Here is a 16,811-nt window from a genome sequence, read left to right on the forward strand (position 1 = left end):
TGTACATTTTTCATTTTAGGTTAGGAAGATGGATGATAGATTCCTAAATAACAAAGCAGTGCGCTAAGTATCCTAATGTATTATAAATTGTCTCTGACTCTAGGTTAAATATGGCTTTCTGAACAAAAAATATACTTCAGAAGTAGGAATTCTTTGTCTAAGGGTCTTTCATGTGTAATATAGACATCATTTTTCAAAAGGCAGCTAGGTCTCGAAGTTGAAAATCTTGAGCATTTTTAGTAACTAGTGTAATTGTGCCATTTTAGAGCAGTCCTGCTTGCAGATGCCAGTTACCAAAACCTCCCCATACTGAGCTGTTCTGAAGCATCACCTGCTAAGGAAGTTCTTGAAAGACTTTCTGACATCCACCCAGTCCCATAAATTCTATCAGTGTTAATCAGAACAACACTGAGAAGTGAACTGAACTTGTAGAATATGCCCATCTTGTCCTTTGCTTAAAAAAAAATCACCTCGCCAAACCTTTGAGTGCAGTTTGTTCACGTTAACCTTGTATGCTGTTGGTTCTTGTCATCTTGCGTTATACACAAGCAGTGAACAAAATTCTCTGCATTTGTCACCAAAATAGGGATTACTCCAAGGTAATTGTGCTAATTAATGATGCAATTATTATCATTAAACTTACTAATTACATAGTAAAATGGTATGGAAAGTAAGCCCTTAGTCTGACTGCAGAAGAATAGTTAGCTGAAAGATTTATTTATTTATTTTTAATTCGTGGGTGTGATTTGTTTCCCTTCCTCAAAGTACTGAAAAACAAATGGGAGCTTTAAACCTGTGGGTTGAACCCTCTGATGCTCTGTAACACTTCGTTTGTTTTTCCCTAAAATTTTCTACTTTGGATATTATGGTTAAAATTTGGTTTCAGCAGCAGAAACTCAACTCCTGGCATGCTTTAACCTTTCTTCCATGACTTGCATATTTGCATATCCATGGAAATGAGAGGCAAGAGGACGGATGTCACCATCTAAGAGTGGAGTAGCAGTGTACAGGAGACCTGGTGGCACCGTGCTGCCTCAGGGTGCAGGTAGTAGTAGGAAATTACCCAGCTTCACTTAAACTTGAGAGAAAGTCGTCTCTTGTCCTGTCCCCATGCTGTCAGGAGATCCTACTCTGGAGCTTCCCATATTGAACTGCTTTCCTTTCAGGGTTTTGCTTTTTTTCTTCCCATGTTTCATAATCTCCAGCATCCTCAGCCAGAGAACAGAGCTGTCAGTCAATTGCTTTAGCCAGGTCCTGATTTTTGGGGTCCTCTCAAGCTCCTGTAAGTAATGTCTTTCGTTTCATCACTTGATCCAGACACTTAATCAGATTCCAGCATCCACTTCAGTTTCTCTGGCTGTTACACAGTATTTTAATGCAAATTCCTATCCTTCCCCTGGGATAAAAATCAAAGGTAGGATTGGCCCCACCGGAATTTTTGACAGCAGTTAATTTTCAAGCAGATCCCAAATTTGTCTTCAGTCATTCTTCACAGTACATTATAACCTCTGATGGGGGCACTGGGAAGAGCAGACTTTGGCATCCCAAGGCAGCTACTGATAGCTTTGTATTAGTAGCTGTCTGAGAAGTCTGGATGTTGCTCTGTAAGCTCTTGTTGCTGCTTGGCCTTTACACCGATTCCTAGACTTCCAGTTACTGAGCTTTCTCCAGTCTTAGGTTCTGGAGTGCCTGGAGAATGACTGACCAAAAGATCCAACTTGCATCTCACATGGTTTTTCCTGACACCCCCTCCTTGTTTAACATGACACGCTGTCGAATAGAAGTCTGGAGTTAGCTTAGGCTGTGAGCATTGGTTCGTCTATGAATAAATTTTCAAGCTTATTAACTGGCTTGTGGATCCAGAAAGTACTGACTAGAAGTGAACAAGTGTTTTTGTTTTTCTCTGGGGCATTAAGCCGCTGTTCTGTGAGACTCCTGCCCTGCAGGGGTTCAGTGTGTGCAGTCAAATGGATGAAAACTAAAATGGATCTGGTTCTTGTGGTATCTCGCTGTTCGGGAGCACCTGGAGGCTCAGTGATGTGGTCATTTAGCTTCTGTGCTCATACTGATCTGTTAATCTTGTGATGAGTCCCTTTTTGCTAAGGGGAAGCAAGACAGCAGGAGAGGAGGGTGACTCTTGCTAGTGAAGCACGTAGAAACCTCTGTGGATGAAGAGCCTTTTGTGCTTCTGGGCAGTTGAAGTATACAGGGTTTGTTGTTTGGCTTTGGGGGGTGGTTTGTCTTGTTTTAATCAACCCATCTCAGAAATGAAGTCTCACCCTTGCAAGTCTGTGTTTTTTTGGCCTTAAGCATGCCAGGAAGGACAAACAACCCCAAAAGATAGGTTTTGTGATAGGCAGAAAAGCAGGTCTGTGTTCTGGAGGAGCATTGAGTGATGTTAAGGTGTGATGACTTGTGCTGTGCACCCTTAAAGGGTAAACAGCGAGCAGGGAACTTGAAGAACTTCTGCTCCTAAATCACTCGTGATAGTCCTGCATATGGCAGGACTGATTTGACAGCTATTAAAGAAGATTTTACCACCTATTGTTAAGAGATGGATGAGAGATGACTTCACAGAAAGAAGCCTGACGTTTGAGGAGCATCGGGAGCATCCTACCCCCCCATTGCACATCGGCACGCTGCCGTCTGCCCCTGCCTGGTCCAGCGGGTGCTGGCAGAAGCACGTCTCCCAAATTGCTGGGGTGGAGTCCTGGGAAAATGAGTGGTAGGTTACAGCTAGACACCAAGATAAAATATCTTGTTAATGGGAAGCAAGTGGAAAGCATCTAAACATTGATAAAGAAATAATTTGTAAATTAATTTGAAACAGTAACTTTCTCATGGAAAAACTGCCACGGAAAATGGAGCTTAGTAAAGCAGCAAGTACAAGAAACACAGCCTGCTGATTGAATCTTTAAATGTTTGCTTTTGTGCATCTTGCCTGTTCCTTACACTGAGCAATTGGTTTTCCAAATGGCACTCGTGGAACATACCACAGAACTGTAAAATTAAATCATGAAGGTAACGCATGTTTGGTATGTGTGTCAGGTAAGATTCCTATTTTCAGCTTATACTGATCTCTTAATTAACTGATGAGCTTAAGTAGCTGAGATACAGTAATAGTGCATTTAGTTAATTGGCTAATGTGAAACTCTATCCCTGCCAATGACTATGACACGGGAATAAATTCAAGCCATGGTGTTAGGTCCTGTAACTAAGCTAATTGAATCACTGGTCATTGTAAAAGCAGTTACCTCGGAGGCTTTCTTATTCATTCCCTTTTGGAGTGTGTGACTTCTGTGCACAGAAGTGGCGTGGCCAGCAGTGCCATGTTCATGCAAACTCTCCTAGGACCATAATATTGTTTGCCACGGGCACTATACCTTACACAGCACAACGAGCTGTGTGAAATTTCAGGTTTTGGTGTGGAAGGCTCAGAGCAACGTAGCCTGATGCAAACTAACACTGGTGAGATGGGATATGAAAATGTTATTAACATGATTTTACATGTTAATGTGAATATTATGTTCTTAACATGAATGTCATTAGTGTGCTTTATCTTTTGGTTAGCCCCGAAGAAGTCAGGCAGTTGCACAAGATGATCCTTGAAGATCCCTGCCCACTGAACTCTTCAGTACCATTGGTGCTAGCTTCTGCAGCTCCTCCCAGATCTTACTTTAGGGGGGCCTCCTGAGATTCTGGGACCTCGCTTGGTTTTAAAGTTTAAAGAAATCTGGGTTTCTTTTTGTAAGGAAGCAATTTCACCGACGGTGTTTCCCAGAGAGTCCTCAGAAGTTGCAGAGTCAGTGCACACACCCCGTACGTGGTGCTGCTGCTGAGGGTTTTTCTGCTGGCATTCAGCGCCCTTGCACCTAATCAGGGTGGAGCTGGCTGCATTGTTTAAAGAAAATTATTAGCCTAATCTTTTCTGTAACTCTGACAGGACGTCTGATAAGGCTGCCTTTGATTTATTTTTTTTTTTAATGTTTTTTTTCTTAAATGAAAATTGTGCTAGTATTGGAAGTACTTGTGGCACATTAAATAGAGACCAGATGTACAGCAGATGTCCCTGTCTGTCACTTAGCAAATTCAGAGAATTTCTGATGACCTTGTGTGGTCGGCCTGTGGCTGTGTGACAGAGGCTTGCACTAGTTGCACGGCTCCCGTGGCCAAGGCCTCCATAAAAGCAAAGCTTCAGTTTAAACTGTGCTGAGCCAGACGCCGACTTCTGTCTTGCTTGAAGCATGCAGGTTTTGGCTGTTAGCTTGTAGAGAAAAGCTTGCAGCACTTCAATTGTAATCCTTTTTTTTTTTTTTTTTTTTTTTTTGATGGGAGATGTCAGCCTCCAGTAAACGTCTGAAGCTTTCCTTAGCAGTTCATATACGTGACTGTTGCACAGTGGTCACAGAGAGTACATGATTGAGGAGAGAAGGGGGTTTCTGAGCCAGGCCAGCATCCATTTGCAGCTGGGAGCACTAGATCGGTTGGTACATCAAATCCCTGCTGGCAGGAGCAGCAAGTTGGTGCTCCTGTCATCGCCACCAGCGGGCACGCAGCTGACCCGCCAGAGGAACCATCACAGTGCAGTTTGAGCTGCTGTGTCTCAAGTTCCTCTGTTTGAACAGAGGGGAAGATACAAAAGGGTTTCGGTATGTTAAAAATGAAGTTGCTGAATCCTATTCTTCCTCCTAATGGGAGACAGAGGGCCTTGGGTTTTTTTTGTTAGGCTCCACACAAGCTGCCCGCTGCATCACCACGTTTTCCAACTTCACCGTGTGGTGTACTGTGACTTTTGTTTGCACTGAGGAGCTGTATTGGTGCGAAACTCTCAACTGTGATCAAGTCTTAAACCGTGTAATGCAGCCCATGTCAAACAGAATATTTTCGTGTTGCTGACAGCTTCCTTAATGGTGGGTCAATCTAATCCTGTTTTGCGTCCTGCTGAAAACATGAAACCTACTCCTATATGTGGTAGATAGGAGTAGTTTAAATTCTAGTGTAAACAGCACTGAAAGGTAATTGGGCAGTCCCTTGATGCTCATTCACCATAGCTCTCTGAGCATCACTGGGATGCTGAAGCTGGCACTGTGCAGTCAGTACCACCACTGCTGTGCTCCTTACCTGCTGCAGAAACAGAATTCATGGCTCTGAGATGGCTCCAATGGGGTGCAGTCAGGACAGGTGGGCATCACCTGGCCATCCCATCACCCTGCCTGGCAGCATTCCGGCTTATTTGCAGCCTCCCCTTGATGGAGGAGCTGATTTGAGGTGGTGACTCTGCAGGGGTGTTTGCTCCCCTAGACATCTTCATCTGTCAGAAGAGACGTTATATCAAAACCTTAATTGAGATAATCAGAAAATTTTCTGCTTGTGCTTCCAGCAGGAAGCCAGCTGAGCAGGCAGGGCCCAGCAGTAACCATAATATGCTTTGCAGCTTTTGCAGACTGATAATGAAGCCACAGAACTAAGGCTAGGCAATAATGCTGAGCTTTTTTGGTGGCAGACCAATGTGAAAAATTTCCTTTGAAAAACAGTATGAGAAGTCGAGGCAAATAACAATAGAGAACCTCACACTGGCTTTTCTTGCATTATTGCTCTCTCCTACAGTGCTTATTCTGAGCATTTGTAAATGTCAGGTTTTGCCAGCCTGTTCTCACAGCCTTGGAAGCAGAGAAATCATCCTCATAAAATCTGAATGAACAGACCAGAGGCTGAAGTTTACTCTTGCCAGCTGGCTCTCCGCTGCTAGACAAAATACACTGATGGGTTTCAGGGTTGTGTGAAAGGCCACCTACCTTATCACAGCACATCCCAGCGTGAAGCGAGTGGCAAGGCCCCTGGCGATCTGGATGGAGCCCGTGTGTGCATTTTGGGGTGGGACGGGACGTTTGGATGTGGTGTACGGTCAGGGAGGGAGCAGATCTCACAACTTTGAAGCTTTTTATTTCTTGCTGCAATGCTGTTCGCTCCTTTGAAATGTGAGAGGTGATGAGCTGCTTGGAAATACCAGGCTCTCTCTCGATTTCTTCTGCAGTTCCTGTTGAAAATGATGGGAGCGGTGGAAAATACAGTGTAATAGCTGGTAATTAGAGTCAATTTTCTTCTTTGTCCAGCACATTCATACGCCCTCGTCCTTTCATGGGTTTTGTATCTCATGCTGTGAAGCCTCTGGATTGACTCTGCAAAGATTTAGTGCCTTGTGCGTGACTTGTCCAGAGCTGACTGTAATTACCAGTGTGACTTGCGCTTTACTCACTACGCTTGTTTCTGTGCGATTAGCTGGTTTTGGAGGAAGGTGCTTGGTAAGAGTTGAGGAGAGACTTGGAGAAACAGGGCAGGCGTGTTCCCTGCTCCCCCTTCGAGCAGCGCTCTGCAACACCTATGGTCTTGGCACCGGTGAGTAGCCATCAGGGGACGTGGTGCTGTTTGCCCTGCCAGCTCTGTGTCAGGATGATGCCCACAGTGGGTGTCTCCCCATCCCCAGGGGGACCACATCACTGAACACCAGCCCACGAAGTGTCTGGCAGGCTGCTCACAGAAGAGTGCAGACCCAGCTTCAAGTGATCAGTCCCGTGTCCTCCACTGCTTCTTCCCCTTTTCCATCTTTTTCTTTCTTCCTTCGCCTCCTCTCAGGGAGGAGAATGGGGAAATAGCCCTGGGGTTGCTTGGTGGGTTTAATTCTTCTGCACAAGTTTGTCCTTATTAGGTTTGCTGCTCTAAAAATCTTCACACCACAAGTTTACTACTTGCGTGGCTTAATTTTGACTGTTTTGCCTACGCCTTTATAACTCGGATTTGTCTGTAACCTTATGTTTTATGACACGTCTATTCAAATATGTAACTTGAATTTCTACCAAGAAATGTAATTTTTGTGTTCATTCCTGTTGGGAAATGGAGTTTTTCTTGTGGCATTCATTCCCCAATCTCCCTTCATTAGAAAGCCTAAATCTTAGTTTCAAGCATCAACAGATAGATGGACCTACACAGATGCATGTACATGCACAACATCTGGTAAGTTCATGCTTTCCCAGTCCCTCAGCCCCACAGCATCCTCAGATGCATTACACTACTCTGAATATTCTCAAGACTGTCCTAATAGATGTTTTCTTATGAAATCCTGATGTTCCTTCTCGTTATGAAAATTTGATTATTCAGTGAAATATTTCATTTGTAAGGCTGAAAATCTTTTACTACTGCCCAGGGACGCTTTCTTTCCAAAATACTGTTCTTGCCTTGCAAAAATGTAACCTTCTACAGAAAAAATATGGAAAACTAGCAATAAACAGATAAGGTTCTGCTGTTTTCCCGTTGTCGTGTAAGCCTGTGCTACTTAAAGTAATTTAGATTGTGCGAGGCTGTGTGACAATGTAATTCAAATTGTCTGCAGCTTAGGTGCAATGCATTTCCCCCTCCCCCCTCTTCAATTTTTGTTTTTCTGCACCTAACCTTTGTACCTTCCTCTAACCCCTATTGTAATTCTGCTCCTGGAAGGATTATGCCACAGATGGAGTGAAAAAAATGATTGGGATAAATTCTATCTAGATATTGATACCAAATTACAAGATAGCTTATGAAGAAATTGGAGCAATGTAGATTTAAAATGAGACTCATTTGATGATAGAGTAGAGTACTATTCACTGATTTTGGGGAGGGAAGCCCTTGGGACTGTTACTAAAAGGAACTTTATAGGTAGCAAACTGTTACTTTGCATTTCATTTGTCTTTGAAAAGTAATTTGTTAGTAATCAATCCTCAACCGCAAAGCAATTTTGCAAAGAATATTTTTGATGATTAGTTCAATTTGTGTAATATTCAGCTAGCTTCTCATGACTGTCTTCAAATAATTACTCTTTGCTGTTTCTCAAATTGCTTCTCCCTGAGAGGATATCATTTCCTCTGTTGAGGCTGTGCATGCCTACAGCTTAAGCAAGCTGCACGGGAGCTGTGTGCCATACTTGCTGGCCTCTGCTTCTGCAGAGCTTGGTCTATCTTGTTCGATGGAGTATCGTTTCTGTCCTCCACCCATGGAGCCTGGCAGTCATCAATCCTCCCATTTCCACTGAGAGCAGTTCTTGAAAAATGTCTCATCTTTCTTATCCAAATAGACAGTTTTGTTAATTTTCTGCCCTTTCGTTTGCACTTCTTTTGCGTGTTCCTGCACTGTTCCACACAGTTACTCCAAACCGTTCATCTCTCAACACTTAAACAGTTGTTTCCATCTCTTACATATTAAAAGAAAAAAAGGAAAATTATCATATCTTCCCACCTTCTCCCGATACTGTTGGCACTTCAACATTTTGATGTTCTCTGCTAACGTTTGCCCATATCTGCTCTTAACTCCTGCTCCAGGCTGAGGAGACCTCCATGCCAGTCTTCCCATGCTCATTTCTTGATGTGCAATGTACTTTCTGTGAGTCTACAGAGCTGAAAGCAAAGCAGGGCCCTATTCTTGCAGCTCCTGTACGCAACTGCTTGCAAATGCATGATCAGCAGCGTTGGGTCTTCAGCCCCCAAACAGCATTGGACCAGTCCGTAAGTCTTCTGAGATCTGTGCTGCCAAGCCCTCCCCACCCTGGTGGATTAGGTGCCCGTGGAGATGTTTCCAATGCATGCTTTGGCCAAATTTGGATGTGTTTTCTTAGAAGAGCAGCAAAATTCTTACGCTGCAAGCAACATATGCTTCTGTTTCAAAAGAAAAGGAAGAAATTCACTGCGGAGCATTTGCATGGATTTTAACGTAAGCCAAATGTTACTCCTTGCTTCGTCCTAAGGAATAGGTGAAAGATGCTTGGAAAAAACGGGGAGGGAGGAAAGAAGCTGACGGGAGGTTGACTGAAAGCAAAGGGGATGTCTCCCCAGATGGTTATGTTGTAGCTCAGCTTCAGGAGGCTCTTAAAATGGACCAAATCCTGTGGACTGTCTTAGGGGTTTACCAGTGTGATTATTAGCAGGGAAGCAGGAAAATCAAATTCACAACTAAGAGATCTACCTAGCCTTTTGTGGAGGGTGTCAGTTGCCTGATGTCTCATTCGGCTGTTGCATTTGTATTATTTGATTTGACAGTCAGCCCGTTGGGGCAGAAATATTATCCAATTTGATTATCGAGTGCTACAGTTCATGGGTATATAAACTAGGAATTATGAATGCTTTAGCTGGATGTTGGTATTTATTATGAGACTCTTCCATTACCAGCTGCTTCTGCTCATCTGGCCCGCCTCGAGAGCAGGCAGCAGTGCTCTGATCCGCAGCGATAGTGACATAGCAAACACAACAGCTGTTTAAAGAGTTCTACTTAGACATTTTTTTTGACATTCTGTGAAGAAACTGATTTAAATATCTGGATTTATCTGCATAAGCTCACTCAAAAGAAGCACAGATAACGCTGATTCCCCTGCTTTGACGGGAAGCTGTGGGGAGAGGAAACAAACCTTCACGATTCATGGTAAAAAATAGTCTGAGGACTGGAGAAATGTGTCTTTTCTGAAAAAAAGACGACTTGGCAGTTTTTCAAGAGCTGAGGTTAGCAGGACAGGCAGGAGTGGCTGCCTCCAGGATCCAGGGCTGTTCTTTACCTGGGAAGTGAAAGCACGCTATGTGCAGCTGCTGATGGGGCGGAGACAGCCTACGTGCTTGTCTGGAAGTATTTTTAGGTCCCTTGAAGACTTCGAGGGATGAAACAGGCTTAGAAGGGATGCTTGACTTGAAGGAGACTTGAGCAGTGCTTGGATTTTGCATGTGTGGGAATGGCAGAAGTGTGGACACGTGGATACAGAGCTCAGGTGAGGCTGCCTCTGCTTCTGCAGCCTGCTGCATGGCACTACCAGCCCTTCTGCCCAGACCCCTGCCATACCCTGGACTGTCTAACTGCACAGGCACATCTTCCTCCTTTGCATGCTGAGCCCTGGGAAGTTCATTTTGCAGCTGGTAATTATCAGGGCATCTTATCTTAGCTGTTGCTTCTGCCAAGGTCCCTCTAGGTTAATGACAGCAAGTCCTAAAAACGGTGTTTCCAGTTTGTGCTCAGTGTGCCGTGCGTGTAGGTGGGTCTGACTGAACTGGAGGGGGAGCAGAAGCAGTGCAGGAGGCATCCTTCAGGTCGGGCATCCGGGAGGATAAAGAGCATCTGTAGTCTCTTCTCAAGCAACCCCTCTGACCAGCCTAAGGAAAACATCTGCGAGGCCACAGGAATGGGCTGTGGTTGTTCCTCCTGTAGAAAGGCTGCTCTTAAGCGAGGTCCTGCAGCTTGTCAGCAACTTCTTAGCCCCGCTTCAGATACGCAGCACCACCTGGGTGTCCGTGAGCTGCTGGAGCAGGAACACCCTGAATTATTTGGAGGTGTCGCTGATGTGCTGATCTTCGCTTTTTTTGGAAAGCAGGCTGTTAACGGTCTTCATTTTTCCGTCTAAATAAATCTCTTGCCAAACAAGATCAACCATCACCATCTAATGAGAAGTGTGACTTTCAATATTGCTTCAGCAAGAACATGCCTCTTTGGCATTTATAAGACAGTATTTCATGTTTTCAAGCACGATATTAATAATTTGTTACTTATGTTGAAGTGATGTAAGATGAAAAATTAATGGGGATGTTACTTTCTCTTGCAGATCTTGCAAGCTGTTGTGCCTCTGATGTACGTGGCCTTAAATGAAGTCGATGTTTTTCTTTTGAGCTCTCGTTAACTTCAGAAGTGAGGAATATAAAAGTGGCATTATAAATACCTGACAAAGTGTTTTCAGACTGCTACCGTTTCAGTGCATTTTCTGTCTTTATCAACCTTATTACAAAAAAAAGTCCTTTGATGTAGTCCAAAACTTTGACCATAGTTTGTGTAGTGATGTTTCTGCCTAGTGACTAAACCTTGAAGTGAGAAATGGGCCACTTTACATGTTTTTACGTGACTTGTGGCTTTTTGTATCCTTTCTGCTCCATCTATCAACACAGCTAAAAGAGATTAACATTTTTTCAGGAGGGCCTAAAGCTTTTAGGGGATTCTTGAAACACTTGTAATAAATAGTAAACACACTAAAAACCATTTTAAATATCAGCTGGTGAAGCCAAGTTGTGTTTAAAGGCTCAGTCCTGGGATGAACGGCTCCTTAGAGTAAAAATGGCTTTAGTGGTGTTTATAGAGTCACTTCCTTCCACCATCCTGCTTTCCAGCTTGAGAAACTATCGCTGGGTTCATCGTCAGCGCTGCCTGTGTGGGCAGGGGTGGATCTCCAGGGGGAAGCTTTTTGGGACTGTTAGGATCTCTGTGTCCCCCCTGCCAGCCCTGTCTGGTGAAGAGCTGTGTATTCGGATGCTGTTTTGGGTAAAGATGGGAGGGCAAGGGCCTGGAGCAGCTCGTGCTGTGTTGCTGGGTACCCGGCAGACGGGGCTCCTGCAGCAGCCGCCGCCGTGCTCGGGGACTGCAAGAGGCGCCTTTAACCCGCTTTCATAATTAATGCTTGGGGAGGAGGAGAGGGCCCTGTGGGATAAATTAGCAGCCATTGAGCGTACATGCTAACAGATGTTAGCCTAAGTAAAATGGAAGAAAAGATGCCCACTGACCCAAATTTGTTGCGTTGTCACGTTTCCTCTGTCTGAAATGTTCATGCTCTGCCTGCGAAGCCTCAATAAGGAAACAATTCCTCGTTGGAGCGTTTCACCACATGTGTTTCTACCATTCCATAATACGCTGCATAACGCATGCAGTCCTTGCCTGGGCTGCCTCCTTCACCATTGTTCTGGGCCGAGCCATCCCCAGCTCCCAGCTTGCCCGAGCTCAGCCAGGGCTTGGACCGTCAGCGGCAGGGCTCTGCCAGGAGCCTTGGTGTTTTGTAAACACTTGGGTTTGCTGCTCCCAAATCTGCTGAATGGTCAGCGCTCCTCTGAAAAGCAAATGGAAGCAATCTCCTGGAAGCAATCCCGCGGAAACAAAAGGCAATAAATGTTTGTGGTCACTTGGAAGGGTTCTGTCTCAGAAGCTGGTTATTGGGAGTTTCTGCATGGGATGCAGAATAACAGCTGGGGTGCCACGCAATTGTCGTTTGCTAATTTTGGTTGTGATCTGGTTTAGATGATGCATTTGTATGGAAACTGCGATGACGTCTTTTTATAACCTGAAGAAGCCTCGTGGATTCACGCAGTTGGAAATGTCACCTTACCATCAGAACTTCTTTTAAATACCCTATTTTCAATTAAGTCACAGCTTATTAAGCATGAATGTCATTCTGAGCTATGAGTTGAAGCTTCTGTGGTCGTAGCAAGTAGGGCTGTGGAAGGGGGCAAGTCGTAACCGTGAGGATGTGTTTTAAAGACTGAGAAGTTGAAATGCCTTCTGCAACACCAGATGCTGATGGTCAGCCCCCAGGCACAACGCTTGCTGTTGGCTGCTGCTCTGAAAGCAGAGCTGAATGTGTCCGTGGTAGAAAAAGTTAAGGAAGAAGAGGGAATATTCAACTTAAATAGTTTTGCAAGGCATTACAATTTATCTGAAATCACTATTTCTAGTGTATTGAAACTTAGCACTCTCACACCACCGTGTACGCACTTGTATTAAAGAGCTGCAGTGGATTGCTGTAGATACGGTGTGTAGCTAGCTGTGGAGATACAGTGTGGGTCTAGGTTAAGAACTGAAGAATATTTGGACATGAGATTGTTCTACTGTGGAAATCTGACTGCTGGAGTAAGATTGAGGAGAGAGATGAGTTTTTTTTGTTAGCTGTGCTGGAAAAATGAGAGGGCCTGGAGAAAAGCAGTGTTCCTTCTTGTCTATAAGGACAGAGGTGGGATGCAGGATGCCGGAGGTAATTCCTCATGTTTGTCCAGGGGCTCTCTGCTCCTTGCAGATGAACCAGGAGCACCTGATAAGTGGCAGCTTTGTGCCACGGGCCTTGACGCCGTGGCAGCTGTGGTGTCTTGCTCGTGTGAGCTTGTTTTGGCCTCGGTGCTGCAGACGTCGGATGATGGACCAGGTCTGCTCATGCTTCCCTGGCCTGGCAGCTGCTGCAGTCCCTCTGCTCCCTTGGGATTGCAAAGGCTCCTTACAGAGAGCGCAGGAGGGGACATCTCCATGGTGGGATCCTTAATGGAGTTCAAGTCTGGTAGCTTACCTGTCCCCCAGGAGCATTCAATATTCATCACCTTGTTTTTACAACCCTTCCATGTTGATGCAGCTGCTTATTTTCAGCTGCAGACACCCTGAAAGGGGGGTTTAACTGTTGAAGGACATCTTGTTTCCTCTGGAGATGTTTAAACTACGTATTCAAGGTTTTTGCGGTATCGAGCCGTGGTGAGAGCTGTTTTCGTGGTTTGTCATTGTTCTCTTCCCCATGCTGTTGTCGCAGTGTCCCGTTTCAGCAAGGTCCCTGCTGCCAGGAATGGATTTAAGTGGGGTTTTAACTCTTGCAGGGAGAAACTATTCCCCGTGTGCACTGAAGTTTGTTCCCTTTGTTTTCTTTGTACTTTAGGTAGTAATAAAAGCTTTTCTGTACTATCTCAGTGTTCTGCAGTTGGACAATTTTTAGTCTCTGTTAAGTAATGTGAAAGAATGTTTGGAAAGTACAATTTTAGTTTTCCTTTCTGTAGGACAGTAGAAGCCAGTTCCGTGTATTTGGTCTCCATCCAAATGTTAAAATGCTGATTGCAGTTTGCCTTTGGAGCCGATCTCTTCCAGCTTTCTCACGTGAACCACAACAGGAGAGCCCAAACGATGGACTTCTCCAGTCCCCAGGATATGTTTCGGGCAGACACTAGCAACAGAGCCTCTCCTCTACGTAGGAAAGAGGCATTCAAACACCCTGCTCCCAGGCACCTCTGGGCACCGTGCTCAGACAGGAGCAGAACTAACCCCGTGCTCACAGAAATGAGGCAGCCAAACCGAGAGGAGGCTTTTAGCATGCTCTTAGCAGTGCTGTAATTTAGAGTGAGCAGGTAGTTTTAATCCGCCAACATTAGACCTAAGTGATTATCTTAACTGGCTATTGCATAAACATAGCGGTAGTTAAAATAAAACAAACACTCTTATGTTTATTGTGAATGAAGTAACTACTTATTAAAGCTTGACAGATTCCTGGATTATTCTTCAGGGATTTGTCTTTGACGATTCCAGCCTTTGTGCATCTTATTTGCCTTTCCACACTTGCTCTGAACTGAAACCATTTAAAAGCAGATAATGCAAAAAAATAATCCTTAGTCTCTTAAAAACTCTGCATGTAATGGAGTATCCCATTTGCTGAGCAGAGAGCATTGCTGGCGGCACAGGGAGGAGGATCCTGATGCAGCCCTGTCTCCCTGCACCCTGGTGTGCAGATAATGGGCTTCTGCCTGCAGCGCTGCTGCTGCCTTCGAGAATTTCTGTGGGGTTTGCATCGGCCAGCCAGGGGCACGTGGTGCAGGAGGAGGGTTGTGCTTTCCAGGAGCCTGGAGAGAAGTTGTGGGGTGCTCGGAGGTGCAGGTGGAACCAGCAAGTGTTGGGATGCCCTTAATTTTTTCTGAGAGGTAAAAACAAATTGGAGGCCAGAGGGAGGAATGTGCTCTCCTGGAGAAGATGGGTGAAAAAAGGATCAGGATTGCCTGAAAGTGAACTTTCTTTTCATAAAACCTAGACAGAATAATCAAGATACGCTTGAGTAACTTTGTGCTGTTACCATTTTTTCAATTTCTCTTCCTCTTTCTACTCCACAGTTGCTCTTGGTCGGAACCAACCCTTGAAGAAAGAGAAACCGAAATGGAAAAGTGATTACCCCATGACAGACGGACAGCTGCGCAGTAAGAGGGACGAGTTTTGGGACACAGCACCAGCTTTCGAAGGCCGCAAGGAGATTTGGGATGCCCTCAAGGCTGCTGCACATGCTTTTGAGAGCAATGATCATGAACTGGCGCAAGCAATCATTGATGGTGCAAACATAACACTACCACATGGTAGGTTCATCTGAGATGGATGTGGCCGGTGAGAAGTGTAACGGGAGGTTAAGCAAATGAGGTTTTAACATGAAAATCAACTGAGGCAAGCAGTAGTTTCAAACACTGGTATTCCAGTTGCACAATGTCTTCTCTTTGGTGTTTCAAAGCAAAATTGTTCGTATGTAGAGAAGAATATGAAAAACTTTCCCAAAAACTTGGTGCTGACAGTCTGCTTTAAGATTTTGTACAGTGTAAGCATTTACTATCTCGGTTGTTTTCCCTTTCACTCTGTCATTCTGAATTCTGATTTTTGCAGGCTCTGTTCTTACTCTGCTCCTCAGAAATGAATCACTTCCCTTTATGCCAAACAGAAATACAGAAAAAAAAAAAAGTTTTAATGGATTTATAGGTTTGCTAATCTCAAGAGAAAACAGAAAGGGAGGGTGGGGTGGATAAAAGAGGCTGTTCTTGGTGTCTCTTCTACCAGAAGAGAGGTGAAGAGGTTTATGCCAAGTAATGAACTACTTCCAGAGACGCTGACCTGAGTGCAGTATTGAAGACACTATGTATATGCTGACTCAGGTCTCCTGGGAAGAGAAAAAGGATGATTTGGAAGATCTCACGCCTTCCTTTCTGCAGTAACTGCTCTTTGTGAGGTTGACTACTCGTGTTGCCCTTTTTTTCTTTCATTGTTGTGTTTAGGATCACGATTTCTGTAAGCAGTCGATTGATCACCTATTTCCTTTGGAAAGGGTGGATTTGGTGTCTTTTTTTCCATACTGAAGTGTGGAACGTTCCTAGTCATTGTGGCTCAGGATATTCTTTTTCCCACTCCTGTTGAGCTGTCAGTAGGATGTCACTAACTTAGCCGAGAGGTGGAAAGTTTCAGTGCTGCAACATGACCTGTCTCTTCCATAATTCATGGGCGGCCTATTGTAGTCCTCCCAGATCATTGTTTGCTTTCAAGGAGGTTTCTGTTTTGCTGGTTTGACTGATAACGAGGGAGTTTTTGTCAAGGGCAGTTATGCATATGGAAATGGTTTTGTCAATTATTTCCAGAACCTGCCAATGCCAAGGAAATCTCGGTGTTCCTCTTCTACAAACCTGCAACAGTTCTGTCGATAGTCTAGTCCTAATCAATCGGAGAGAGAAAAGTAATTCCACTGCTTATAAGCTAGTGTGATTTTTCAAAAGATAGAGACAGGAGTCAGGTTGTCTAATGTGGAACGGGTAATGTTTTTGTGCCTCTATTTGTCATAATGTGTTTCTTCCCTTGCAGTGGTTCATAAAATTGGCCAGAACATGGAAATCCTAAATTACCTACTAGGTTTCTTGATTTTATGCATCAATACACATTTTATGTATGAATTTTAAATAGCACGTTATATTTACTGTCTCCAAAAAAAAAAAGAATATTCTCCTTCTAAATTGATAATGTTACTGAATTGTTGTCCTTCCCAAACATCTACTCTGCTGAAAATATGAAGAAGCTGGGTATTTAGGCAAGTTGTGACCTAGTGGGAACTGCCTAGGTGGGAGGGGTCTGGCAAAATGGATTGGTGAAAATACTGATAATTTTCAGTTACCCCTCAAATGGAAATAATTTTTCAGAAACTGAGTATTTGCAGACCTAAAATAGCCACTGTATTGTCTTGCTTAGGTGGTGAAATAAAAATAGTAGAGGTCAGGAAAACTCGATCTTACAAGTGAGTTAAGATGAACAAAATGCAGATTACCTCCCACCATGGTTTCTTACAGCGGATGTGAGCTATCTCCAGATGGGATTTGAGCTTAGCCTGAAAAATAACCTCTTAATGTGTGAGTGCTCACCCTCTGCAGTGAGGGTCTCATTCTGCTTATAGCCGTACACAAAAGACTGATGGAAGCATAATTCATTTAGTAAATGCCAATCTGAGTCACAGAGCA

At 44.2% G+C, this 16,811-nt stretch overlaps 1 protein-coding gene across 1 annotated transcript in view; it reads left to right on the forward strand.

Annotated features, from left to right (window-relative positions):
* Positions 1 to 16,811, forward strand: part of UBTD2 (ubiquitin domain containing 2) — a 53,827-nt gene that overhangs the window by 15,594 nt on the left and 21,422 nt on the right. The window contains exon 2 of the mRNA XM_084295160.1: positions 14,667 to 14,903. Within this exon, the coding sequence (XP_084151286.1) occupies positions 14,667 to 14,903 (237 nt within the window). The remainder of the gene's footprint in view (positions 1 to 14,666; positions 14,904 to 16,811) is intronic.

This window comes from Netta rufina, assembly GCF_964035555.1.
Source record: "Netta rufina genome assembly, chromosome: 14".
NCBI classification, from domain to species: domain Eukaryota; kingdom Metazoa; phylum Chordata; class Aves; order Anseriformes; family Anatidae; genus Netta; species Netta rufina.